Source organism: Gekko japonicus, unplaced genomic scaffold (genome assembly GCF_001447785.1).
Source record: "Gekko japonicus isolate JY-2015 unplaced genomic scaffold, Gekko_japonicus_V1.1 scaffold452, whole genome shotgun sequence".
Taxonomy (NCBI): Eukaryota; Metazoa; Chordata; class Lepidosauria; order Squamata; family Gekkonidae; genus Gekko; species Gekko japonicus.
This window is the reverse complement of record NW_015167545.1, coordinates 908,200-934,148: the sequence shown is the minus strand read 5'-3', so window position 1 is coordinate 934,148 and position 25,949 is coordinate 908,200. Positions and strand designations below refer to the sequence as shown.

At 47.2% G+C, this 25,949-nt stretch overlaps 1 protein-coding gene across 1 annotated transcript in view; it reads left to right on the top strand.

The window, feature by feature from the left end:
- LOC107112486 (eosinophil peroxidase-like) overlaps positions 1-25,949 on the top strand; it is a 30,541-nt gene that overhangs the window by 3,053 nt on the left and 1,539 nt on the right. The window contains exons 3-13 of the mRNA XM_015413629.1: positions 1,439-1,532; positions 3,302-3,477; positions 6,001-6,127; positions 7,104-7,233; positions 7,604-7,789; positions 8,182-8,485; positions 14,119-14,279; positions 18,978-19,221; positions 21,571-21,741; positions 23,468-23,705; positions 24,427-24,628. Coding sequence (XP_015269115.1) covers positions 1,439-1,532; positions 3,302-3,477; positions 6,001-6,127; positions 7,104-7,233; positions 7,604-7,789; positions 8,182-8,485; positions 14,119-14,279; positions 18,978-19,221; positions 21,571-21,741; positions 23,468-23,705; positions 24,427-24,628 — 2,033 coding nt within the window. The remainder of the gene's footprint in view (positions 1-1,438; positions 1,533-3,301; positions 3,478-6,000; positions 6,128-7,103; positions 7,234-7,603; positions 7,790-8,181; positions 8,486-14,118; positions 14,280-18,977; positions 19,222-21,570; positions 21,742-23,467; positions 23,706-24,426; positions 24,629-25,949) is intronic.

Here is a 25,949-nt window from a genome sequence, read left to right as displayed (position 1 = left end):
ACCCCCCCCCCCCCCGCGTGCACCAGATCTCCAGAAACGGCAGTTCCCTGCACTTAAAGGAGCCGGCGTTTCCCTTTTAAATGCAGGAGCCGACGTTTCCCATTTAAGAGCAGCCGTGTTTCCCTTTTAAGAGCACGAAGCTGGAATTTCCTTGCAAGCTTGCGGAAAACAGGCTTGGGAGGAAACACGGGTTCCACACACTTAAAGGGAGAGAGATGGGTGGCTGTGGGTGTTGGGGGTGGGGCTTCCCATGCCAGCCCTCTGGCCGGTGGCGGATAGAACCTCCCCCCCAAAACAGGGGACCCCTGGCAAACCGGGTTTTTTGGCAACCCTATCATCCTTCCCTTCCATTAACAAATTCCCATAATTTCTTCCCTCACCTGGGGTGGGTGGGAGCAACCAGGGTTACATACAAAATTAGAATAACGTCTATCGTTTGATGAAACCGTAAAGTGGTGTATCATCTACAGGATGCACATTCATTTCAATTTTTTTTGGATAATAAAAATGACTAGGATAAACAATGAATGTCCTAATTTAATTTATTCTCTGGCAATGAGTTCAAGAAGGCTGGGGGAAGTAGAGAGAGAATCTCTTTCATCCTTTCTTTCTCTCATCCCTGTCATTTCTGGGGGCAAGCTGGACTGAAAATGCCTCACTTTGTTAATTTCATTAAGGTAGGAGTCTCCAACCGTTTTGAGCCCTTGGTCACCTTTGGAATTCTGACACCGAGTGGTGGGTGCAGCCAAAAAAATGGCTGCCACAACCATTTTTGCCTTGGGAGGCAAAGCTAGCCACAAAATGGCTGCCACGGCTTACCTTCAGTCACACAGTGAAGATCCCTATGCTGTGGTGGTAATTGCTGCAAAAGCCATATTTGCCAAAGCAATCTAACCCCACCCACTTTCTAAAAACACTTGGGCACCGGTAGAAAAGAGCAGGAGTCCAGTAGCATCTTAAAGACTAACAAAATATGTGGCAGGGTATGAGCATTCGTGAGTCACTGCTCACTTTTCCGTGAGCAGTGACTCACGAAAGCTCATCCCCTGCCACATATTTTGTTAGTCTTTAAGGTGCTTCTGAACTCTTGCTCTTTTCTACTGCTACAGATAGACTAACAGGTTACCCATCTTGGGCACCAGAAAAGGAGTCAGCAGGCACTATGGTACCTATCAGCAACACGTTGGGGATGCCCGCGTTAAAGTAATAACAGCAAATGGGAATGGGAATGAACAAAAGAATATGAGAATGTCTTTCATTTAACTTTGTTCCCTAGCACCTAGCAGCCTGATTTAGGGAGTTCAAAGGGACCACAGGATGGGGAGACAGGCGAGAGGGATGATCCTAACAGTAAGGTTTCCAATAATCTAAGGCAAAAACAGATCTTGCAACAGAAGAGAATACAGATGGGTTTCTGTTTTCGTATGTTATGTTCTAGATGTCACAGAGAAGCTGAAAACAACAACTCTTCTGGAAAGTGTGAAGGATGCCAAGCGGCTGGTTGATGCATCCTACAACCAGACTCAAGAGAGGTGAGCAATGGTCTTTCTCCTTTGCAGAAACGGATGCTCATCCATCTGAGGAGCAGGTTCTAAGTACGGCAAGGAGTGTTCGGGTGTGAGAAATGTAAGGGGCCATCATGGGCCAGCTGGTAGCTAGGATTACCAACTTTCTTACTAGGTGCTGCTGATCCTGCACCTTAAAAAGCAGCTTGATGTAGATTCATTGGTAAGAGGAAATGGTTATCTCCATGCCCTGAAAAACATCATCTGCTGATATTTAGAGGTTAAGCTTCTGTTAGGCAGAATAGCTGTTTTTCTCTGGTTAGCTGGGAACTCTATTGGGTCTTGTCCTGCCAATCATCCACCTCACCCCTCCCATCCAGCACAATTTGATAAAGACTTGCTTCATGATTTTCTGACTGAGCTGTTGACAAATCAGCAGTTGCATATGAGGATGAAATGCAAGACCTATATGGAGTCTGAATCTCTGTATAGTGAGAATTTCTTGAATTTTGAATTTCTCTTGAATTTCTGCCTGATTCACCACTCCTGAGTTTCTGCGTGACACACCACTTTTATTCAAATGTTCAAAACTGGATTTCTAACTTTCTAATTTGTAACTTTTTACTTCTCTAACTATGAAGACGGCCAACTTTGTGTATTCAGGTTCTCAGGGCTTTTTTTGTAGAAAAAGCCCAGCAGGAACTCATTAGCACAATAGGCCACACCCAACAGCAGAAACTTATTAGCATATCAGGCCACACCCCTGACATCATAGCTCATTGGTATATTAGGCCACACCCCCATGTTACCAGAAGTGTGCTCATCCAGACACACCCACCTTTTGCTTCTTATTCTGTTTATCTTGTTTGTTGTCAAAACCCAGGGCTTTTTTGTAGCAGGAACTCCTTTGCATGTTAGGCCACACACCCCTAATGTAGCCAATCCTAATGAGTTTCTGATGTTGGGTGTGGCCTATTATGCTAATGAGTTCCTGCTGGGTGTGGCCAACTTGGAAACCAGCCGGAACTCCGTTCCTGTGTGTTCCTGCCCAAAAATAGCTCTGCAGGTTCTACATTTTGGACTCTTTGGCAAGCAAAGGGGGGTTAGCCTATGGGAGGAAGGCAAGACAGCAAATGTCCGGGAATAAGGAACAGGAAGGTAATTCAAAGCATGCATCTGTTAATGTCTGAAACATCCACACTGACTTGTCTGGGAACATCTTTCAAGCTGCTGGAGCAACTGCTGAGAAAGTCAGACAGGGGGATAGCCTATGTCACATATCAATAAACAGGTCTCCAACAAAGAAAGATGAGAGGCCAGGGGTCATTTCTTGCAGAAGCGCACAGGAGTGGAGCTCTGGCAGTAAAGAGCCCAGGGGGCGGGCACAAGCAACAAGCCCCACCCCCTGCTCCCAGCAGCCCTCAGTCAGAGCAAGAAGCAGCCAGGTAAGCTGCAGAGCCCCCCCCCCCCCCCCCGCCCCCTGGTCCAAAACAGTCCAGTGGCACCTTTAAGACCAAGTTTTATTCAGGTACAAGCTCTCCCTCCTCTGCGAGGACAGATTTGCATGTTCCCCCCACCCCCAAATAGCTAGCAATCCAAAACAGTCCAGTGGAGCCTGAGCTGAGGGTGTTGCCTTCTGACACACTTCCGGCGATGTCAGGGGGTGTGGCATATGCAAATAAGTTATGCTAATGAGCTCCTGCATCTCTTTCTCTGCGAAATGACCCCTGCGAGAGGCTAATGGATGCTAATATCACTGGCTACAACTTTTGTTTCCTTGTTCTCTTGCTCTCCAGTTTGAAGGAAAGACTGAAGAGAGAAACCCTCAGCCCCGCAGACCTCTTTGCATTGTCTAGGCAGCCCAGTGAAAAATCCAGAGAGGCAATCAGAGCTGCTGATTACCTGCACGTCACCCTTGAGCTCCTGAAAGAGAAGCTGAAGGAGGAGATCCTAGAGGATTTTAAACTCCACGGTAAATGGGCAGGGCTGTGGCCATAGGGGGGGATTGTGGGGGGAACGGGTCACCTTGGAGACGCTTCAGGCTGTCGAACAGAACGTTCACCCTTTTAAAAACAACACGTCTTGGGATTTTCTCTGCAGGGAGCTATAAGGGAAAGCGTCTCATCTGCATTCAAGCTAGTTGTTCACTAAGTAGTTTATCTCCTTTGACTCTGCAGTGCAGAGCTGGAAAGACTCCATTCCCTCTGTGCAAATTATATTTAGCGCAGAATTGATCTCCAGCAGCAGCGCTCGTTATCCAAATATTATGCAGTGCCAGTTAATATTTGACAATTTCTGAATTCTCAGTATTCAAAAGCTCTGAGGCTGCAATCAGACGCGCCTTTAGCTCTGACATAGCTGTGAATGCCTGACGGAGCCAAAGGGCACAGTCAGACAGCAACATCTAGGAAACATCCTGCATTCGTCAGCAACCCATGCTGCTCTGCCACAGAAGCAGAATTAAAAGACATCTGGGAAAGTCCAGTCCTAACACTCGCCGATGGGCCACGGATGGATTTTCCCCTGTTTGATTGCTCAAGTACGCTCTCAAGGCATTGGGATAGTCTGATAATTCCGTTCTGACTCGGTGCCGTTTTTCCCCCACCTTCGCAGTATGCGCATAACTGCATACTCCATGGGGAACCCTCAGTGTGGATGTGCAATTCCTTGTTTATGCACATGGGAAACAAAGGCAAAAAAAAAAAGACTCACCCACGATGGTGTCTGATCACACAGTGACGGGCTGAGCCCACAGCACAAAGGGATGTGTCATCTTGCAACTGTGAGTCAAATTCCTCCAGAGGAAACAGGGGTGCTTCCCCTGCCCACCAAATGGCACATATGACCACAACCTGACAGTATTTGGTAGATGCCTCACAATCATATTTAGTGTTCCCCCCCCCCATTAACTCCATTAATTGGTTAACTGAAATTTTCAATTCCTGATGATCTATTAAGGAATAAAACCCAAGCACGGGAACTGAAGGAATGGGTGTTCAAAAAGGATGGGCTTATGGATCAGGATGTGATGGCACGTTGTCTTATGGCACCATTATTCAAGTTTTTTAAAAGGGATCACTGTAGGTCCCTGTATTTAGAGAAGTTAACCAGCCTGGAATTAAGATTGGCTTTTACAGCTTTAGGATTTCAATCCATGCCCTCAATGATCAGGACTGGTCGTTTCTTTGGTATTCCTGCCCCCCTTAGACTTTGTCTTTGTGATATGGGGGAAGTTGATGATATTGTACATTATATTCTGAGATGCTCATGGCATGAAGCCCTTAGGCTAAAGTTCATCATCCCTATTATTCCGCAGCATAATGGACTCTCTGATCTGGATCTGATCAAATTTTCCATTTTGATTTGCTTACTCTGGTAAAGAGAATTCATACAAAATTTTGCATTTTTGGTTTCACTGTGGATGCAGTGACAGTGTAAGTGGTTGGACTTGCTGTGGAAAAGTAGTTTAGTACATTACTACAAGTTATCTACTTACAAATGGCAAGTAGATAAATAGGTACCACTTCGGTGGGAAGGTAACAGCGTTCCATGCACCTTGGTGTTTAGTCATGCCGGCCACATGACCACGGAAATGTCTTTGGACAGCGCTGGCTCTTCGGCTTTGAAACGGAGATGAGACCGCAACCCTAGAGTCGGACTCGACTGGCTTTCGAGCAAGGGAACCTTTACCTTTACTTACCCCTAATGGGAGAGCTGGTATGTTAAGCCAGATCCCTTGCTAAGTTGCAGAGTGCACTAAAGGCTCAGGACGCAGCAGAGCTCCTTTGAACAGCATATGCTTGTAAGACTACAAAGTTACACAGAGCCACTTATCAGTTTAAAAGAAAATACTAAGTGGCTTACTTAGGAAACACATACTGGATAGTGCAACACAGAGATGGGGACAGGTTCTACTCTACCTAGGTAGTGATAGATGTGGATGCAGGGAGGACTCTGGCATCCATGGTGCCAAAGAAGAAGAAACGTGTCCTCCCTTCTTTGTGTGCCTGCGGGAAGAGAGCCAGGAGACAGAAGGAAGCTGTTTTCTACACATCAAAGGGTTTAGGGACAGAAGAGTAAACAGGACGATGCTTTGTGTCTGCCTATCTAGCTGTAGCTCTCTAGTCACTTGCTTCTCGGAGGCTGAGGCACAGGGACGTCACATCTGGTTCTTCCAACAACCCCGACATCAGGGAGTTCCCTTCTCAAGCGTTTGGTCATGCCTCCTCAACTACACTCAAGTTTACAAATCTCTCTTCCCCCCCTAGTTTCTGTGCCTTGAACATTGAGCAGAGCATATCCCAGCAGGGAAACGCAGTCAAGGGGGCAAACATTGCCTGGAGAATTTTTGCACCTTGAAAATGCATTGAACCCTAGATTACTTTAAAAGCAAATAACCACAAAACAGTGACTACTTTCTCCTCTCAGACTGTCCCATATCGACAGTCCTGACCTCCATAGACCACTAACGTCACCTCTGCCTTTACTCCTCCAGATGTTCTCACATCAGACCACATGCAAACCATCTGCAAGGCATCTGGATGTACCCAGCAAGAGAAGCCTTCATGCGACTGCGATGAGAAGAGTCCCTACCGGACAATTACAGGCGAATGCAATAACCTGTGAGGTTCTAGCAGACAGGAGGGTGCCAGAGATGGTGTAGCACAGAGCCAGTTCCTCCTTTCCCTCTCGTTGCTGTATTGTGGCCACAGAACCCCTGCACAAAGATTTTTCTCTGTGCTTTTCTGTTCCACCAATTTTGTTTCCCCTCACTTACTAGGTTTACTCCATGTGGGGCCTGGACTACTTCTGGAACCACAGCTGGTCTCCAGACTGCAGACATAAATTCCCTTGGGGGAAATGTCAGCTTTGGAGGGTGAATTCTGTGAGGTACCATAGAATCTAGGAGAAACAGAAGTCCTAGAATGCCTATACCAGATGGATGCTCTAACTTCTGCCTCTCCTGTGATATACCATAAAGACTCTGTGGTACATGATTGATTGTCACCTGTAAAAACACAAATGCCAGAGACCATTTGAGAATTGAGAGAGGAATGGGACTGCTGTTGGCTGGAATTTTGGGAGGGTATGGGCATTTCCTCCCCATCTTTCTCTGCAGAGTTGCCTTTAATGTAATGTTTTGTGGAGCAACTACTGGAATATGAGCTATAGGCACTTTGTGGGAACTTTAATTTAAAAAAAAAATACTTACGGGTTTTCAACTATCTTCTGCCACAAAGTGAAAGGCAGGATATAAAATGCCCTAATAAACAAATAAATGCGTAGATCTTTTATGCATAGAGTGCTTCACATCCGTTATGTGTCCGCAATCCTGCCATCATTGCTGTAAGGGCGACTAGTGCCGTTATCCCTGAGGCTTCTGTATGCACCAGCCTTCCTTGTGTTGAGTGCACCCATGGTACTGTCTACTTGGGCAGTTCTTTAATTGGAGATGCCGCCAGGCATTGGACCAGGGACCCCTCTGCATGCAGAGTGTGCCCCTTGCCACCAAGATTTGGACCCTCCCCTGTAGTAAGAACCTTCTTCTTCTTTTTGTACCCCTTCAAATGAATGTTTGGTTTTCTTGAAATATTGCAGAAGAAGCCCTGTTTTGGGAGCCTCGAACCGGCCTTATGTCAGGTGGCTTCCCCAGGAGTATGAAGATGGCGTCTCTGTCCCACGCGGCTGGACGGAAACAAAGCAGTATTCTGGATTTCCTTTGCCCTCGGTAAGGAGTTCATGCCTGCTTATTTCCCCTTGTAGTTTTAAGATCTGCTTTTTATTCTTGACATGATAAAGATTTGGGATTGAAGAAAAGGAGCACAAAGCTATGGAAAGGAGAGATGGAGGAGAGGGGGCTTTGCAAACAAGAGGTCTTTGGAAGCCAGGAAGCCAGACCCCACGGAAGCGGTCAGCGGGGAGCCAAATTTGCCATATTGATTTGAAAAACTGTAGTATTCCCTATCAAGTTACTCACACAAAGAAGTTTCACTTGATAGCCATTTTTGGTTGACTGTAACCACCTGCACAAGGGAAATATCTCGGTGACCAGGTGACCGGGTGAGTGACTGTTGACAAGCGCATCTTACTTTCTACAGGTCCGGGCCGTGTCCAATGAGATTGTCAGCTCGCCCAGTGACAAATTCACCGAGGATCAGCAGCGATCCGTCATGTTCATGCAGTGGGGCCAGTTTACCGACCACGATTTAGATCTGGGCCTTGCGCAGAATACGGGGGATTGCAGCAGGACATGTGACAAAGTGCCTCCTTGCTTCCCCATCAAGGTTTGTGGGTCTCCTTGGCTCCTTCTAGCCCTCTCCGCAGCCATTGCTCGTCAGTGACCAGCTGTATGTTAAGATATGTCCTTGTGGATGCCCCAGTGATGTTTTGCGAATTCACAGACGATGCTGGAGCACAAAAGGTTATTGTGCTCCAGGATCTGTTGTGGCATCGCCAGAGACCTTTGGGGGAAAGACAGACCTCAGTCTCCCCCTGCAAACTCACAGCAACATAAAGATACACACCAAAAAATGAAAATGGTGACTGGAGACACAGGCAGAAGATTTAAGGTAATGTGTAGGTTGGTTCTCAGATTTTTCTTTGCCTGGAATCAAAAAAATAATAATTCTGATTTTCATAGTGTGGGTGTTTAATCCTATTTTCTTTTTTGCCTCAGGTACCTCTCAGTGACCCCCGGAGTAAGAACATAAGCTGTCTTCCCTTCACCCGGGCTGCCCCAGTATGTGATGGCAAGTTTGCCATTCGAAACCAAATCAATGTGATCACGGCCTTTCTTGATGGCAGCCAGGTGTATGGAAATGAAGTAGGAGTGGCAGAGGCTTTGAGGGGAAATGGCGGTTTGATGGCCGTAAACCAGTTAAAAGATAAAGACTTGGCTTTCCTCCCCTTCCAAACCATTAACCAATCAACTTTCTGCCTTCGAACAGATCCAGAGCACAAAATCCCCTGCTTTTTTGCAGGTAAGTCCAGTTATTTTCAGGACCTAACACACTGTTTGCTTGTTTATTTATTTTACAATGTTTATAGTCTACCTTTCTGAAAAAGACTCAAGGTAGATCACAATTGAATATTTGAAATCAAGAAATAACCAGAAAACATCTATAAACCTATGGATTAGATCCAGACTAAAGTTACTGCAGACGGAAGCCATTTCTATCAGTGAAACAGATTCCTTTCTTCCCTCCCTGCACTGCCTAGCAACCAGCAAGTGGTCTGTGGGTGGGGATATAGGGGGGCTGGATTGTTGGCTATAGCACCACATCACTTCTAGTTAAAAAAAAAACCCTGAAGGGACACAGGTGGCTCTAGGAATGGCTAAAACCATAGAGTTTCATGTGATTCCTAGAGCTACCCTACATTGCTTCTGTTTTTTTTTACTGGAAATGAAAAAATCTGTGGCACCAGATGTGAAGCTTCTTTTCACCCACTACCTCTCAAAGTAGCTGTCGCAACAGGAGTGAGTGCTGGGGGGGACACTGCCCCCTCCGGCGGAATGGGATCCCTACCCCCACATTTCCGAAATGCCACTCTCATGGAACAGGGGACCCTTGGGAATGGAATGAATGACAGATGGGGGGGGCAGCCCTGCAGCAGGCAAGGAGAACTGGCAAAAATTACTCTTCCCCTTCCTTTAACAGAAAATGTAGACTAGTGTCAACCCCGTATGAAAGCCCAGCAACAAAACCCCCTCTCCTATAAAGTTCTGTTTTACATAGGGTTCCCACCCCCCCCCCCGGTTTGCCAGGGGTCCCCCATTTTGGGGGGGTTCTACCCGCCGCCGGCGGGGGAAGCCCCGCCCCCAACACCCACAGCCACCCCTCTCTCTCCCTTTAAGTGCGTGGAACCCGTGTTTCCTCCCAGGCCTGATCTCCACTTGAGATCAGGCTTGCAGGGAAATGCCAGCTTCGTACACTTAAAAGGGAAACGCAGCTCTGTGCTCTTAAAGGGGAAACGCCGGCTCCTGCGCTTAAAAGGGAAACGCCGGCTCCTTTAAGCGCAGGGAACTGCCGTTTCTGGAGATCCAGCGCGAGGGCAGGGGGAGGGGGCGGCGGACGTCCCCAATGTGACGTCATCACGTCGGGGATGCCCGCCCCCTCCAGGAACGCCCCCAAAGTCCCCCGCCGGGGGTGGAAGATGGACTTGGCAACCCTAGTTTTACAGTCTGTGAAAGGACAGAAGCATTGAGGTTTTCCTAAGTTCCTCAGGGAAGCTGTTCCACAAGGTTGCCGCTACAGTTGAAAAGTCCTGAGCAGGAGCTGTGACAGAGGAGGAGCTCTTCAGAAGGACTGACCCAGTAGAACAAAAAAGGAGACGCAGTCCTGTAGCCAGGGCTTTTTCCCTGGGGGAACGTGCCAGAACAGAGTTCCGGAACCTCTTCAACAAAATTATTTTAAAAAATATTTAAAAGCTCATGAGTTTTCAGTATACGGAGTTCCAGCACCTCTTTTTTCCAAAAAGAAAACAAGCCCTGTCTGTAGCTATTTATCCCCGATGGGGACAGAAACAGCTTCTAACATCTTTCTGCCATCCTCCATTTTATCTTCACAACAGCCACTGTGAGAGGTAGGTTAGGCTGAGAGAAAGTGACTGACCCAAAGACACCTAGAAAGCATCCATGGCAGAATGGGGATTTGAACCTGGGTCTGTCTAACCCTTTGACCATTACCCCACATGAAACCTTTATTGTCTCGGGCCATGAAAAGGTTTCTAAGGCCCTGTCCACACGAGGGGTTTTGGGCCGGGAGTGGGCTGGATCGGGGCTGGAGCAAATGGGCACGATCCCACTGCAACATCTGGGCAGCGTTGCGCACCTGTCCCCGATCCGGCCCTTCCCCCAATGAAACGCATCAAAAACGAACCACCTACCGAGGTGGTTCATCCACAACGGCCGCATCAACGCTGGCTGTGGGATCGCCAGCCCGTCTTTCTGCTGGCGCATCCCCGGCTCCTGCCTGAACTGCGCATGCTCAGACATGCGCAGTTCGGCAGTCTCCCATTCCCCTCCGTCGCTTCCCCCAGCATCTGATCGTGCCGGGGAGGGAATGCGCCGCGGCTCAGGGGATCACTGTGATCCCGCCGCGGCGTGGTTTTTTTGGTGCGGCTTTCAGAAGCCGCGCTTCAACCCATCCCTTTCCGCCCCGTGTGGCAGGGGCCTAAGTAATGAGTAGGATTGCCAGCTTAAATTGGGAAATATCTGGATATTTGGGGGGGGGGGTGGAGCCCGAGAAGGATGGGGTTTGGGTGGGGACTTCAACAGGGTAGAATGCCATAGAGTCCATGTTCAAGGTGGCCATTTTCACTGGGTGAACTGCTCTCTGTTGCCTGGAGATAGTTTGTAAACCCAAGAGGTATCCAGGTACTAACTGGAGGTTGGCAAACCTAGTAATGACCACTAGAACCCGGATACTAATCAATGGTATTGTTATAATATGCGTTGCTCCAGATAATCATAGGGTTGCAGCATTTTACACAGGCGCAAGTTTCAAATTGCATTCTAGGTCAGTCTATCTGATTAGAGCTTGTTACAAAACTCAAGTTCTGTGGTTCCTGTGATGTGGGTCCAGGCAGATAGACTGGCTGGTAGGGAGCCTACAGATATGCCAGATGAAAATGGAAGAAGGTGTTTTTTGCAGCTGAACTTAATTGTTTCTCCAGCAATACTGCTGGAGAAGCAAAAAGTAAAAATAAAGCCACGCACCTAACTGAAGCAGGAAAGGTCAGCTGTACCCCATCAAACTAGGATTTCCAGTTCCAGATTGGGAAATTCCTGGCAACTGTATGAACAAACATGGGGAGCAAAATACAGTATTCACTCAAATGCAAAACTAGGTTTTTCCCCCCAGATATGCCATCAAAAGAGTGGATCACCTTAAATTTGTATACAAGTTACAGTAATGGCCAATAATAAAAATCTTTGGAGGTATTACATTTTCAGGGGGTGGACTTGCATTCAGAGTCCTCCTCTTCCTTTCGTGTAAATAAGGTGCTCTCCAAAACCTCAGCCTTACTGTCCAGGATCACTTCTGTCCTTCAGGCTTCAGTTTCTACTTGTTCACCTTTAGCCACTCGTCCACAGCAACCAAACACTGCCTCATGACAGTCACAGCAATCTTGGGTGTCTTCACCGGAGAAATCTCTAGCTGGGTGTCACTGGAATTCTGAGGGCACCCAATACCTGATGAACCCTCACAAGGCCTTCCATACAAATGAGAAAAGCATGGGCAGTAAAATCAAAGAACTCCAAAGGGAATTGTTGCCAGGTGGCCCATGGCCAGCAGCATCTAGAAACCTGATGCTGCTTAGCCTGCCAGAAATTCCACTGAACCCTGGCAGGACGAGATATTCCTAAGATCATAATGCCCCAAGAAATCTCCTTTTTACTCTTTTTTATTTTGTAACATCTGGCTTGAGGAGGAGGTCTGGGGAACTCAAAAACTTGTACACAGGTGGGGGGCATGGATCAGAGGTAAAACATCTGCTTGCCCTACAGAAGGTCTTGGGTTCAGTCCCCAGCATATCCAGCTAAAAGGATCAGATAATAGGTGATGTGAAAGACTTCTGCTGTAGACCCAGGAGAGCCACTGCCAGTCTGAGTAGACAATACTGACCTAGATTTAGGGGTCATTGGGTTGGTCCTAATACAAGGTATTACAGGGGTTTTGTGCTTGGCTTTTTCAACACTGAACCCCATGGGACAAATCCCATTGCTGACATCAGACAAATACTAGGGGAATCCATGATTGGAAAACAACAGCAATCTGTGCATGGTTTGTTATGTGTGGTTTCAACAGGCAGAATGGTGCAGGGGTGGTGGTTAATGGCTTAAACAACTTCTGTCCTCTGTATGTGGTTCTGATGTGGACTGAAGCCAGCCACACATAGCTATAATTTAGATTTTTTGGAAAGGCTCAAAAGATCCAATCATAGATTTTCCAGGGTCTTAAGCTATGAGTGTTCACCATTAGCATGAGTCAGGGCCAATGCCAACTGGGTTGGGAGATTCCAGGAGATTTGAGGGCAGTGCCTGGACAGGGCAGGGTCTGGGGAAGGTAGAAAGCTCAGCATGGATGTGGTTTCACTCTAGGACTTCCATTTCCCCTCAATTCCATGGTATACTGTAGAGTTTGCCCTCCAAAGCTGCCATTTCTCTCCAGGGGAACTCATCTCTGTAGTCCGGAGATCAGCTGGAATTCTGGGACTCCAGGCCTCACCTGGCGGCTGGTGAGCAGAGATGGGGGCAACCTTCACACAGCAATGCCTAGGAAGTCATTCCCTCATCCATTCAGTACAGCCGCAGGGAAAAGGGGGGGGGGAAGCAGTGAGCACCCTGGTTTTATTTATTTCAGTTGTGTTGTACACATTAGATTCCATGTCAAAAATGAAGTCAAATGAGGAGGAAGTTCTATGTTTTATTTCAATTAACAGAAAAACAATTGGACCAAATAGTCCATCCAAAAATGACTACTTTCTTTTCAGCATATTTAGGAAATAGGCTTCAATTAATAGGAAAACAATTAGACCAAATAGCTAAACAAAAATTGACAACTTTCTTCTTCTTCTTGGACATATTCTGAACATATTCAGGAAATACATGATATTTTATACATGGACTGACATAATCAAGAAAACAATATTCAAACAGCATAATTGGTTACAATCTGGAGCTGTGGTGGCTCAAGTGGTTAAGACGCTGAACTGCAGGCTGTGGATGGTCAGTAGTTCAGCAGTTCGAGACCTGGGTGCCGCAAGACGGGGTGAGCTCCTGTCTCTAGTTCCAGCTCCTGCCAACTTAGCAGTTCGAAAGCAAGAAATTGCAAGTAGATAAATAGGTACAACTTCAGTGGGAAGGTAACAGCGTTCTGTGCTCCTTGGTGTTTAGTCATGCCGGCCACATGACCACGGAAACGTCTTCGGACAGCGCTGGCTCTTCGGCTTTGAAACGGAGATGAGCACCGCAACCCTAGAGTCTGATTCGACTGGCTTTCGAGCAAGGGAACCTTTTCCTTTACCTTTAATTGGTTACAAAAGACAGTGGTAATTTGAGTAATAATCCTCTGATTGGCCAGATATAAAGAAACATAGCTACGTCAAACTAAGTGTTTACTTAACCTAACCTAAATGATAATGGGCAAGGATTCTTCAAAAGAGACTAAAATCTTATCTTACCCAGACATTTATGCATGGACTGACATAATCAAGAAAACAGACATTGAAAGGTTTGCCCTAAGAACTACAGAATCATGAACTTTGTACCTATTATGTGGCTAACAATATCAGACCTACAAGAGGAAAGCCTTCTATATAACAGGCCTTTCTAACATCCTAATAAAATATTACTCAAAGAATAAATCTATAAAAACCAGAGAAATATGAATATGAACAATCAAGAAGAAACAACCTATATATAAAAATCTCTATATTCCCATTCATACTACAGTTGGGGTGTAAGCAGAATGCATGCATTTACAGTTCCTTTGTGTTACTTTGTATGGTATCTGTAACCTCATAGAAGCGGCCGCCAGTGTCTTTTATTCGTAGGAAGGTGGCCTATATATGCCCTACAAATAACCAATACAAATTCTGGGTCTTCAAGGGGACATTCGGGTGGACGAAATGCCAGCCTTGACCGTGCTGCACACCCTTTTCCTGCGGGAGCACAATCGCCTGGTCACCGAGCTGAAGAGGCTAAATCCGCTGTGGAATAAAGAGACCCTGTACCAGGAGGCCCGGAAGATCGTAGGGGGTGTCATGCAGGTATGGGGCAAAAGTTTATGTCCGCTGCAGGGGAGACAGATGTCAGCAGGTCTGGGTCAGCATACCCGGGGGGGGGGGCAGCTGGCCCAGGACATCTGGTGGAGTCCACAGCTGCTGTCGCCCACCCACACACCTCCCCTGCCGACTGTTTGTACCTGTGCTCCCTAACTGCCCAGAGTAATTGAGGAAGGGCATGTGGCTGGTGCGCAGCAGTGGCTCTCCTGGTGGTGGTGGCAGGGTGATGCAGGCAGATGGGAGCATGCGGGTGTGGAGGTAGGGTTGCCAGGTCCTTACTGGCTGCCGGTGGGGGGCTCCAGCCTGCTTGTTGGCATCACTGCCCTCAAAACCATAGTTTGCCCAGAAACTAGACCATCAATCCCCTCAACGTCCCTGGTGTGATGATGTCACTTCTGGGTGACGTCGTTGCATTGGGGATGTCGCCGGGTGATGTCCCTGTTTGAGGGTGGGGCTTCCCCCACTGACCAGTTGGCCAGTGGCAGACTGAAGCCTCAAACCCTGCCCATACCAGGGGTTTGGCAACCAGGGGTTTGGGAACCCTATGTGGAGGTGAAAAGGAGAGTATGAGGGGGTTCCTGGGTACTGTCTGCTCAGGGCCCCACAAAACCTGGAACCCATCCTGGAGGTGGGTCACTTTCTCTCTTATCCTCTCTGATGCAGTTGCTATATACGTCAGCTCAACAACATTCTCCAAAATATATTTAATTCTGAACCCTGGGCCTTTTGCAGGTCATTTCAGTTGTTGTTGTTGTTCAGTCGCACAGTCGAGTCCGACTCTTCGCGACCCCATGGACAAGATCTCACCAGGCCCTCCTGTCTTCCGCCGTCCTCTGAAGTTTGCTCAATTTCATGTTCGTTGCATCTGTGACACTGTCTAACCACCTTTGCCGTCCCCGTCTTCTTTGACCTTCAATCTTTCCCAGCATCAGGGTCTTCTCCAGTGAGTGCTCCCTTCTCCTTTGGTGGCCAAAGTATTTGAGCTTCAGTTTCATTATCTGGCCTTCCAGGGAACAGTCAGGGTTGATTTCTTTTAGGATTGACTGATTTGATCTTCTTGCAGTCCAAGGGACTCTCAAGAGTCTTCTCCAGTGACACTGTCTAACCATCTCATCCTTTGCCGTCCCCGTCTTCTTTGACCTTCAATCTTTCCCAGCATCAGGGTCTTCTCCAGTGAGTGCTCCCTTCTCATTTGGTGGCCAAAGTATTTGAGCTTCAGTTTCATTATCTGGCCTTCCAGGGAACAGTCAGGGTTGATTTCTTTGAGGATTGACTGATTTGTTCTTCTTGCAGTCCAAGGGACTCTCAAGAGTCTTCTCCAGCACCATAGTTCAAAAGAATCTATTCTTCGGCGCTCGGCCTTCCTTATAGTCCAGCTCTCGCAGCCATACATGACTACTGGGAATACCATTGCTTTGACCATGCGGACTTTTGTTGGCAGGGTGATGTCTCTACTTTTTATCATGCTGTTTAGGTTCGCCATCGCTTTCCTCCCAAGGAGCAGGCGTCTTTTAATTTCATGGCTGCAGTCACAGTCTGCGGTGATCTGGGATCCCAGGAACGTGAAGTCTGTCACTACTTCCACGACTTCCCCTTCTATTTGCCAAGGAGTGATGGGGCCGGATGCCATGATCTTAGTTTTTTTGATGTTGAGCTTCAAGCCCACTTTTGCGCTCTCCTCTTTTACTCTGAGCAAGAGGCTCTTTAGATCCTTTTCACTTTCAGCCATTAGAGTGGTATCATCTGCATATCTGAGGTTGTTGATCTTTTCCCCAGCAATCTTAATTCCCGCTTGTGATTCATCCAGGCCAGCATTTCGCATGATGTACTCTGCATATATATTAAATAAGCAAGGTGACAGTATACATCCTTGTCGTACTCCTTTTCCTATGCTGAACCAATCAGTTGTTCCGTATCCGGTTCTAACTGTCGCTTCTTGGCCCTTATACAGGTTTCTCAAGAGACATGTGAGGTGGTCTGGTACTCCCATCTCTTTAAGGACCTGCCATAGTTTGTTGTGATCCACACAGTCAAAGGCTTTAGCATAGTCAATGAAGCAGAAGTAGATATTTTTCTGGTACTCTCTTGCTTTCTCCATAATCCAGCGAATGTTGGCAATATGATCTCTCGTTCCTCTACCTCTTCGAAACCCAGCTTGTACTTCTGGTAGTTCTCTATCCACGTACTGTTGAAGCCTAGCTTGTAGGATCTTGAGCATGACCTTGCTAGCGTGTGATATGAGTGCAATTGTGCGATAGTTTGAACATTCCTTGGCATTGCCCTTCTTTGGGATTGGAATGTATACTGATCTTTTCCAATCCTGTGGCCACTGTTGCGTTTTCCAAATTTGCTGGCAAATGGAGTGCAGAACTTTAACAGCATCATCTTCTAAGACTTTGAATAGCTCAGCTGGAATACCATCACCTCCACTAGCTTTGTTGTTAGTAATGCTTTCTAAGGCCCATTTAACTTCACATTCCAGGATGTCTGGCTCAAGGTCAGTGATTATACCGTCGTGTTTGTCAAGGACATTGAGGTCTTTCTTGTATAGTTCTTCTGTGTATTCTTGCCATCTTTTCCTAATCTCTTCTGCTTCTGTTAGGTCCCTACCGTTTTTGTCCTTTATCATGGCCAGCTTTGCATGGAACGCTCCCTTGATTTCTCCAATTTTCTTGAAGAGATCTCTAGTCCTTCCCATTCTATTGTTTTCTTCTATTACTTTGCACTGTTCATTCAGGAAGGCCTCCTTATCTCTCCTTGCTGTTCTCTGGAAATCTGCGTTCAGTTGGGTAAATCTTTCCTTTTCGCCTTTGCCTTTCGCTTTCCTTCTTTCCTCTGCTATTTGTAAAGCCTCATCAGAAAGCCATTTTGCTTTCTTGCATTTCTTTTTCTTTGGGATGGTGGTGATTGCTGCCTCCTGTACGATGTCACGAACCTCTGTCCATAGTTCTTCAGGCACTCTATCTATCAAATCCAGACCCTTGAATCTATTCTTCACCTCTACTGTATATTCATCAGGGATGCGATCTAGGTCAAACCTGAATGGCCTCGTGGTTTTCCCAATTTTCTTCAGTTTAAGTCTGAATTTTGCAATGAGTAGCTCATGATCTGAACCACAGTCAGCTCCAGGTCTTGTTTTTACTGACTGGATAGAGCTTCTCCATCTTTGACTGCAAATTATATAGTCAATCTGATTTCGGTGTTGCCCATCTGGTGATGTCCATGTGTAGAGTCGCCTCTTAGGTTGTTGGAAAAGGGTGTTCGCTATGACCAGTGTGTTCTCTTGACAAAACTCTGTTAACCTTTGCCCTGCTTCATTTTGCTTTCCAAGGCCAAACTTGTCTGTTATTCCGGTTACCTTTTGACTTCCTACTTTAGCATTCCAGTCCCCTATGATGATGAGGACATCATTTTTTGGTGTTAGTTCTAGGAGGTGTTGTAGGTCTTCATAGAACCGGTCCACTTCAGCCTCTTCTGCATCAGTGGTTGGGGCATAGATTTGGATTACTGTGATGTTGAATGGTTTGCCTTGGAATCGGACCAAAATCATTCTGTCATTTTTGAGACTGTATCCCAGTACTGACTTTTGCACTCTCTTGTTGACTATAAAGGCCACACCATTTTTTCTACGAGATTCCTGGCCACAGTAGTAGATATAATGGTCTTCTGAGTTAAATTCGCCCATTCCTGTCCACTTTAGTTCACTGGTTCCTAAGATATCGATGTTCAGTCTTGCCATCTCATTTTTGACCACGTCAAGCTTACCTTGATTCATAGATCTTACATTCCAGGTTCCTATGCAGTATTGTTCTTTGCAGCATCGGACTTTCCTTTCACCATCAGACACATCCACAACTGAGCGTCCTTTCGGCTTTGGCCCAGCCGCTTCACTCTTACTGGGGTTACTTGTACTTGCCCTTCGCTCTTCCCCAGTAGCATATTGGACACCTTCCGACCTGAGGGGCTCATCTTCCGGCGTCATATCTTTTAGCCTTTTGATACTGTCCATGGGGTTTTCTTGGCAAAAATACTGGAGTGGGTTGCCATTTCCTTCTCCAGGGGATCACGCTTGGTCTGAGTTCTCTGCTGTCATTTCAATATTGCGTCACTTTTTTCGGCTTCCCCTCTCCCATTGATTTTGTCTCTTTTGGTTAGCTGTTGCTGCTCTTGGCTTCGTAAATTCATCCTGCATTGGGCATGCATGTGTTAACTCATTTATTAATATTTACAAAAATTGTATGCAGACCTTCTACCCAGCGTAGGCCTCCAAGACAGCCAACAGTCTTTTAAAAAATGTATAAAATCATCTGAGAACAATTCATAAAAACAATTAAAACTAGTCTAGAGATGAGCTGTAATTCCAGGGTATCCCCAGGTCTTACCTGGAGGCTGGCATCCCTACAAGAGCCACAAGGCAGCTTTATGTACAACGTATGTAATTAAAACACACACACACACAATGTACGATGCTGATTTATTGAAATATTATTTTTGAAAGAGGGTTCATTTTTACATTTTGCAGGGAAAATTCTGCCAAGCTGACTATAAATAAACATTTTTTTAAAAAAAATGGATTTGATTACTAGCAAAATCAAACCCTGAATTTCTGTGGTAAAAATAGCAGAGATGACAAGTTTGAAGTCACCCCTCTTTTCTTGTGTTTAACCCCATGCCTCTTTCCAGAAAATTACATACAACGATTACCTTCCTGAACTTTTGGGAGCCCCTACTGCGTCAACCCTGAAACGCTATCAGGGCTACAACTCCACAGTGGACCCTCGAATCTCCAGCGTCTTCACTAACGCCTTCCGTTTTGGACACGCTTCAGTTCGACCTGCGGTGAACCGCCTGGATGCCAGTTATCGGCTTGTAAGCCGAATCCCTCTCCAGCGGCAGTTCTCGGCTCCGTGGAGTATCGTGAGATTAGGTAAATTGTGATTGGCTCTCTGCATTTTTATTCGCCAGAAAGATGGCTGGCATCTTTTCATCAGAGGTGTAGCTGTGCTTGACTCTGCTGAAATTAACACACCACCACCACCATATGTTGAGGAAAAGCTAAAGCACTTGGGTAGGGGTGGCCAAACTTGCTTAACGTAAGAGCCACATAGAATAAACGTCAGATGCTTGAGAGATGCAAGACATGAACAAATATTACAAACACATTTTTATTGAAAATAGGGCTGCCAAGTGTGGGCGGGGGGCAGGGAATCCCCCGCTTTGAAGCCCCGATTTCCGACGCGGCGGAATCGGGGCTCGGGGGAACCCCGCCCCCGGCGTGCGCATCACTAGCAAGTGATGTAGGCACGCTGGGCACGCTGGGGGCGGGGCCACGGCCATACAAGGGAAAACTCTATGGTTTTCCCTTGTATGGCCGTGGCCCCGCCCCCAGCGTGCCCAGTGTGCCTATGTCACTTCTGGGTGACGCGCACACCCCCGACGCCAGCTGGGAGCCCCCCGCTCCCGGTGAAGACAGAGTTGGCAACCCTAATTGAAAAATATGTAAAATTGCTTTTTATTAATATTAAATGAGACTGCCAAAAATAAAAACAAAAGGGGTAGAACCAGACATTGATCATGATATTTATTTGTCCAATTGTATTTGTTTGCTAGTTATATTTATTTGTCTAAGAGAGAAAGAAAGAGAAGGGTGGAAAGAAAGAATAAAATAGGTGGAAAGAGAGAAAAACAAAGAAAACAAATAGATGGGGGAAGGGAGAGAGGGAGGGAGGGAGGGAGGGAGGGAGGGAGAAAAATAGAAAAAAGGAGAAAAGAAAGTAAATAGATGGGGGAGGGGAAAATAAACCAACTTTATCTTTAAATGTGTCCTCCAAGCTCCCCAAGCCCCTACACCGGTTGGCTTGGCTTGGAGAAGCAGGGATTTAAAGAGACAAATGCCTTCTCCAGGCCGGCAGGGGGCGAAGGGGCTTTGAGCATGCATTTAAACCTGGAACTGGCCACACTCATCGCATACCTGGAATTGATTCTGGGATCCACTGGGGAGGCTGCAATCCATGGCAGAGTTTGGGTAGGACTGGATGGAGCCATTCTGCTTTCCAGTCTATCTTTTCATAGAGGATCCTCATTTGGAAAACTGTGCAGAAGCAATGCAATCCATGGTGAGAGGGTAAATGGTTGTACTGGGGTTGATCCAGTGATGGTCCTCAGAGAAGGGAAGCGAGGAGGGCCTGACTTAACCGTGACCCGACTTTTGCAGCACCAGCAGGGGAGGGGAGACAGCCGGATGCTGGGGGGGGGCAGGAGTAAACAGTGGGGAAATTGGGCTTTCTCCTTCCCCCAAGAGACCAATCACAGGGATCTAATGTGGCTGGGGGTGGGCTGTCACAGAGGAAAAGAGGCTGGCCACTTGCCTCCTGCCCCATCCTTTGTCTGGCCGTGGAGCTGTTGGCCACCCAACCCGCCCTAGAGAGTGAGCCTTCAGATGGTAGCAGTCTGATGAGTGTATAGCAGTTTGGGGGACAATGCAGTTTGAATGGTGTTCTTAGTTTGGAGCTGTTAGCCACATGATGTTGTCTGTTGTTTTATAGTCACAACTTTTTGGTGGTAACAGAATGGGGCTGGATCCGTTTACAGAAACTGGCCTGTGTGCTGTTTTCTGGATACGGGGACCCCCATAAGGGGTCTTGGCGTGAGGGCTTAAGGGAGCAAGCCTGCTCCCTCACAAGCAGATGGCAGGGGAGACCAGTGAGGGCAGTCGTCCGTGTGGGCTACTGCAACCTGCCATCCCGCAGTTCTCCACCCAAGCCAGCGGGCTGGGTGTGATGGGGTACATCGACTGTCGTGGGCCAGCCGATGCTTTGGATCTAGTGGACCCATGCTGTGCCAAGGATTCTTACAGCAGTAACCAATAAAGTTGTGGACATTTTATTCCACAAATTATCCAATATTTGGCATGTGTCTGGTTCTGTTATACTGGGGTATGGATACATAACAGCAGGACATCTCCCTCCCCACCTAAAAGCTTGAGCCGCAAAATGCAAACGGAAACTGCTAGTTTCAAGTCACGTGCATCGTAAACAAATCATCACATCACATTTCTGGAGAGGTGTGGTATGAGACCACTTGTACCCCACGTTTTCAGGCTTATGTATGTAGTCATGAGTGTTCGAAAGTTTTATTTTTTTAAGTTCTGAGATTTCCAGACTGGAGGCAAGAATGCATTTTGTTCTGTCTCTGCCTTCTGGCCTAATGGAACTTAGGCACTTTCAGAAACAATTAGGACAGGTATTGGTTTTAAGCAGCTGTTTCATTCTTGCAGGAGGCATTGACCCCGTTCTGCGAGGCATGTTGGCTAAGCCCGCCAAATTGTTCAAACAAGACCAGTTCGTAGTGGACGCACTCAGGAACCACCTGTTTGAGCAGACTGGTGGTATTGGAATGGATTTACCCTCTCTGAACATGCAGCGTGGCCGAGACCATGGCCTGCCTGGTAAAGTATACAGGTGGCACCTGCCTATCAACAGGTGGCTAACTGTGAGGATGGTTAGCGCTGTGCCAAATGTTTGTGACTTGTCTTAGATGCAAAAAAAGGAAGAAGATGTTTGGGAGTTATCCAATCCAAAATATTCTCCAAAAGACCCTGAACTGTTCTTTAAAAATAAATAAATCAAAACATGATTTCTTGCCCTGACCTGGATAACCCGGGCAAGGCTGATCTCGTCAGATCTCGGAAGCTAAGCAGGGCCGACTCTGACAAGTACTTGGATGAGAGACCTCCTTGGAATACCAGCAGTTGGGAGGTGGGGGCAGGCTTTATTCAGCCAATTCTCTGAATATCCTCCAGGCACCCAGGAGGGGTCAGTCACCAGAGGTTGCCATGACTTCCAGGCGCGCACACACTCACACATAAACAAATACAAAAAAACCCCACATGATTTCCTTTCTATTTGTGGTCCCGCTAGGCTGTTGGAATATTTGGTAAATTAGCAGAGTGCTCAAGGCTCACAACAGCAATGCCCATCCGGTTAGCATGAGTGATAACAAAAAACAAAGTTACAGATGGAGCCTCTTGATCTTTGCAAAGCTAATATGACTCCTTTATTGTTAAGAACTCAATTTTAGATAGGATAGCGATAGATTCCTAATCTATCTAACTGGCTAAGATGGTTAGAGATGCAGGAGGCAAGTCCTGCTCTCATGCCGCCAAGATGGAGAATGGTGGCAGAGTGTGGGGAGAAAGTGTTAAGACTGGAAGGAAGGAACCTTCCCCAAGAGTAGCAATCTACACATCAAAGGGATAGCATCAGAGAGAGAAGGAAAGGATGTTCAGTGTCCTAGCCTATCTATCTCTCTGACTCTCTTGTTGTTAGTCTCCCCCAAAGTCTAAGGCTATATGTTTTTTGTTTTACTGGCTGCATGATCCAGCCATTCAGTGATCATGTAGTCAGTAAGGATTCATCCCCCTCACTCCTCTTCAGTGGGGATCAAGCAAGAGAGTTCCCTCGCAAATAACTGGTAGTCCAAAATGACCATCCCAAGATTTCGACTGATCTCCAGACTATGGAGATCAGTGCCTCTGGAGCAAATGTCTGCTTTGGAGGCCAGACTTAGGCTTACCAAGTCCCCCCGGGGGGGCGGGGAAAACCCCGCCCCAGAGGCCCGTTCCCCGCTGCCGGCGGATCGGGCCCCGGGGGGAACCTCACCCCGACATGCACGTCACCCGGAAGTGACGGGGCACACTGGGGGCGGGGCCACGGTCATCCGAGAGAAAACTCTATGGTTTTCCCTCAGATGGCGATGGCCCCGCCCCCAGCGTTCCCGGCGGCGGCACATCACTTCCAGGTGATGTGCATGCAGCGCACACATGCAAAGAGTGCGCACACACTCTCCAGATGCCAGCCGGGAGCCCCCCGCTCTGGCTCGAAAACAACTTGGCAACCCTAGCCAGACTCTATATCATTATACCCTGCCAAAGTCCCTCCCCTTCTCTAAACCATATGCTCCCCAAGTTCCACCCCCAAAATCTTCAGGAATTTCCCATCCCAGACTTGGCAACCCTACCACTTTACCTTGCCTTGCCTTGCAGTATCACTGGCTCCGTGAAGGAGTCTGTATTCCCCATTGGGACACACACCTCTTTAGGAAAGAATTCGGATTTTTATCGAATGGGAAAGAGGTGCCACCTGCACGCACTGATCCCTGTTCTTGATGCACAGCTTACAATGCCTGGAGGAGCTTCTGTGGCCTCTCGCAGCCACGTAACGAGGCTGAACTTGCTGCGGTTCTCAGAAATTCAGTGCTGGCGAAGAAGTTCATCAGTCTTTATGGGACACCCGAGAACATTGACCTCTGGGTTGGGGCCGTGGCTGAACCCTTGGTACCCAACGGCAGGGCCGGCCCTCTGCTGTCGTGTATCATCAGCCGCCAGTTCAAGAACCTCCGTGATGGGGACAGGTGAGTGAAGACAAAAGGCTAGAAATCACTGAGATTTGGTTCTGGGGGGAAAGGATCGACCGCATGGCCAAAACGTTGGAAATGTATGAATCTCACCTATGGACAATAGAGATTCTATGGGCTCCAGACCTCTTGTTGACAAAAAGCACAAATGCATTCAGATCAGTCCATCTCCCTTCCCCGACTGTTTGTGTGAGTTAAGCGCCATCAAATCACTTCCAACTTATGGCGATGCTGTGAATTAATATGTCCTCCAAAACATCCTATCGTTAACAGCCTTGCTCAGGTCTTGCAAATTGAGGGCCTTTGTGGCTTCCTTGACTGAGTCAATCCATCTCATGCTGGGTTTTCCTCTTCTCCTGCAGCCTTTGACTTTTCTTAGCATTGTTGTCGTTTCCAGTGACTCTGGTCTTCTTATAATGTGACCAGAGTAGGATAGCCTCAGTTTAGTCATTTAAGCTTCTAGGGAGAGTCCACTCTTGGTTTGATCTACAACCCACTTAGTTGCCTTTCTGGCGGTCTGCAGTTGTTTTATTCCCAAAATGTCCCCAGCAAACCTTACTCCAGCTCCCTCCCCTCTCCCCACACATGCACCGAAGAATGAGATTCCACCCATGACATCACTGATATTTCTCCCTAAGACAGCAGTGACCTGGAATCGATGCTCTCCAAAGCTCTGTGAGATGACAGAGGATGCAACATTTTTCTGTTTCTTATCTAGATTCTGGTGGGAGAATCCCGGGGTATTCACCACCGAGCAACGTAGGGCCATCAGCGCAGTCTCCTTGTCCCGGATCATCTGCGATAACAGCCACCTTAGGGAGGTACCCAGGAATGTTTTCCGGGCCAACCGATACCCTCAAGACTTTGTCAACTGCAACGCTGTTCCTAGACTCAGCCTCTTTGCCTGGAAAAAAAAATGAGTGAGTATGGGATTGGGGTAAGGCTCCTTTGCCACTCTTCACACGACTCATCAAGTGTCACCCCTGTATTTGCTCATGAGTTACAGAGACTTGAGAGGAAAACAAGAGACAGGCCCCTGCCCCAAGGAGGTTAGAGTCTTAATCGGTGGTTCTCACTCAACCCTTCATGTCTTACATCCCACCAGCCACTCCATCAAAGAAACTGGGTCCCACCATGATAGGGAAAAAAGACCTCTTCTCCTGAGAAAGGCATTAATATGTTTACAGGCATTCTGTTATTACTGCCAATGTGCCAAAAGTTCAGAGAGGGATAATCCGTGGCAGGTGGGATCGTCAGGAGATGGCACATCACACATGCAGGGGGACATATGTAATACTTCTTTACATAAAGAGTGATTAAAATGTAGGATTCACTGCCAGAGGATGTAGTGATGGCCACAGGCATAGACAGTTTAAAGGAGATTAGATAGAATTATGTACAGGTCTATCAGTGGCTACTAGCCGTGATTATTAAAGGGAACCTCCACATTCAGGGGTGGTCAATTTCTGAATCCCAGTGCCAGGAGGCAACATCAGGGGAAGACCTTGGCTTCTGTGCCCTGTTGCTGGACCTCTAGAGAAACTGGTTGGCCACTGTGTGAGACAGGATGTTGGATAGACCACTGGTCTGATCCACCAGGGCTCTTCTTAGGTCCTTATGGGGATTGAGGTAGAGCGAAATATTGGTAACATATTACAAAACCCCTATGTCCTACCTAGACCACTTTAGTGCCCCTTCTGAGGTATGCAGACCATCAATTGATGATTTAAAGTGCACAGGTGGGGAGGACAACTGAGGTGAGAAAGAAAAAAGCTAGGGACAGGAGGAATGAGAACTGCCATCACACTTCTTTGGGGTTTGTATTGGTTGGGCGCAGGGTTTATGCATCTCAGCCAATGGCTTCGCAGAGGAGAAAGATTTTGACGGGGATCTAAAGGAAGAAAGGGTGGGCGGTTCTGGGAGGGAGCTCCAGCCAGAAGACAAAATGGATGGACCAGTCTGAGAAAGTCTAATGAGCTGTTGTGCTTTATGGACGTCATCTCAGTATCTCCAGGAATTTGTCAAGCTAAAGCTGGCAGCCTTAACAATAATTCTTCCTCACTGTGGGTGGGTGGTGCCCGCTGTTGCCTGGTGGCTCAGGACCTGCAGTATTCCTGGGGGTGATGGGAAATGTAGTTTCGTTGGCCTTGTGCATGTGCACACACATGCACACAGTTTCAAACATCCTATCACATTCTGGATTGTTTGAAAAGGATGTGCTCAACATTATATATATATATA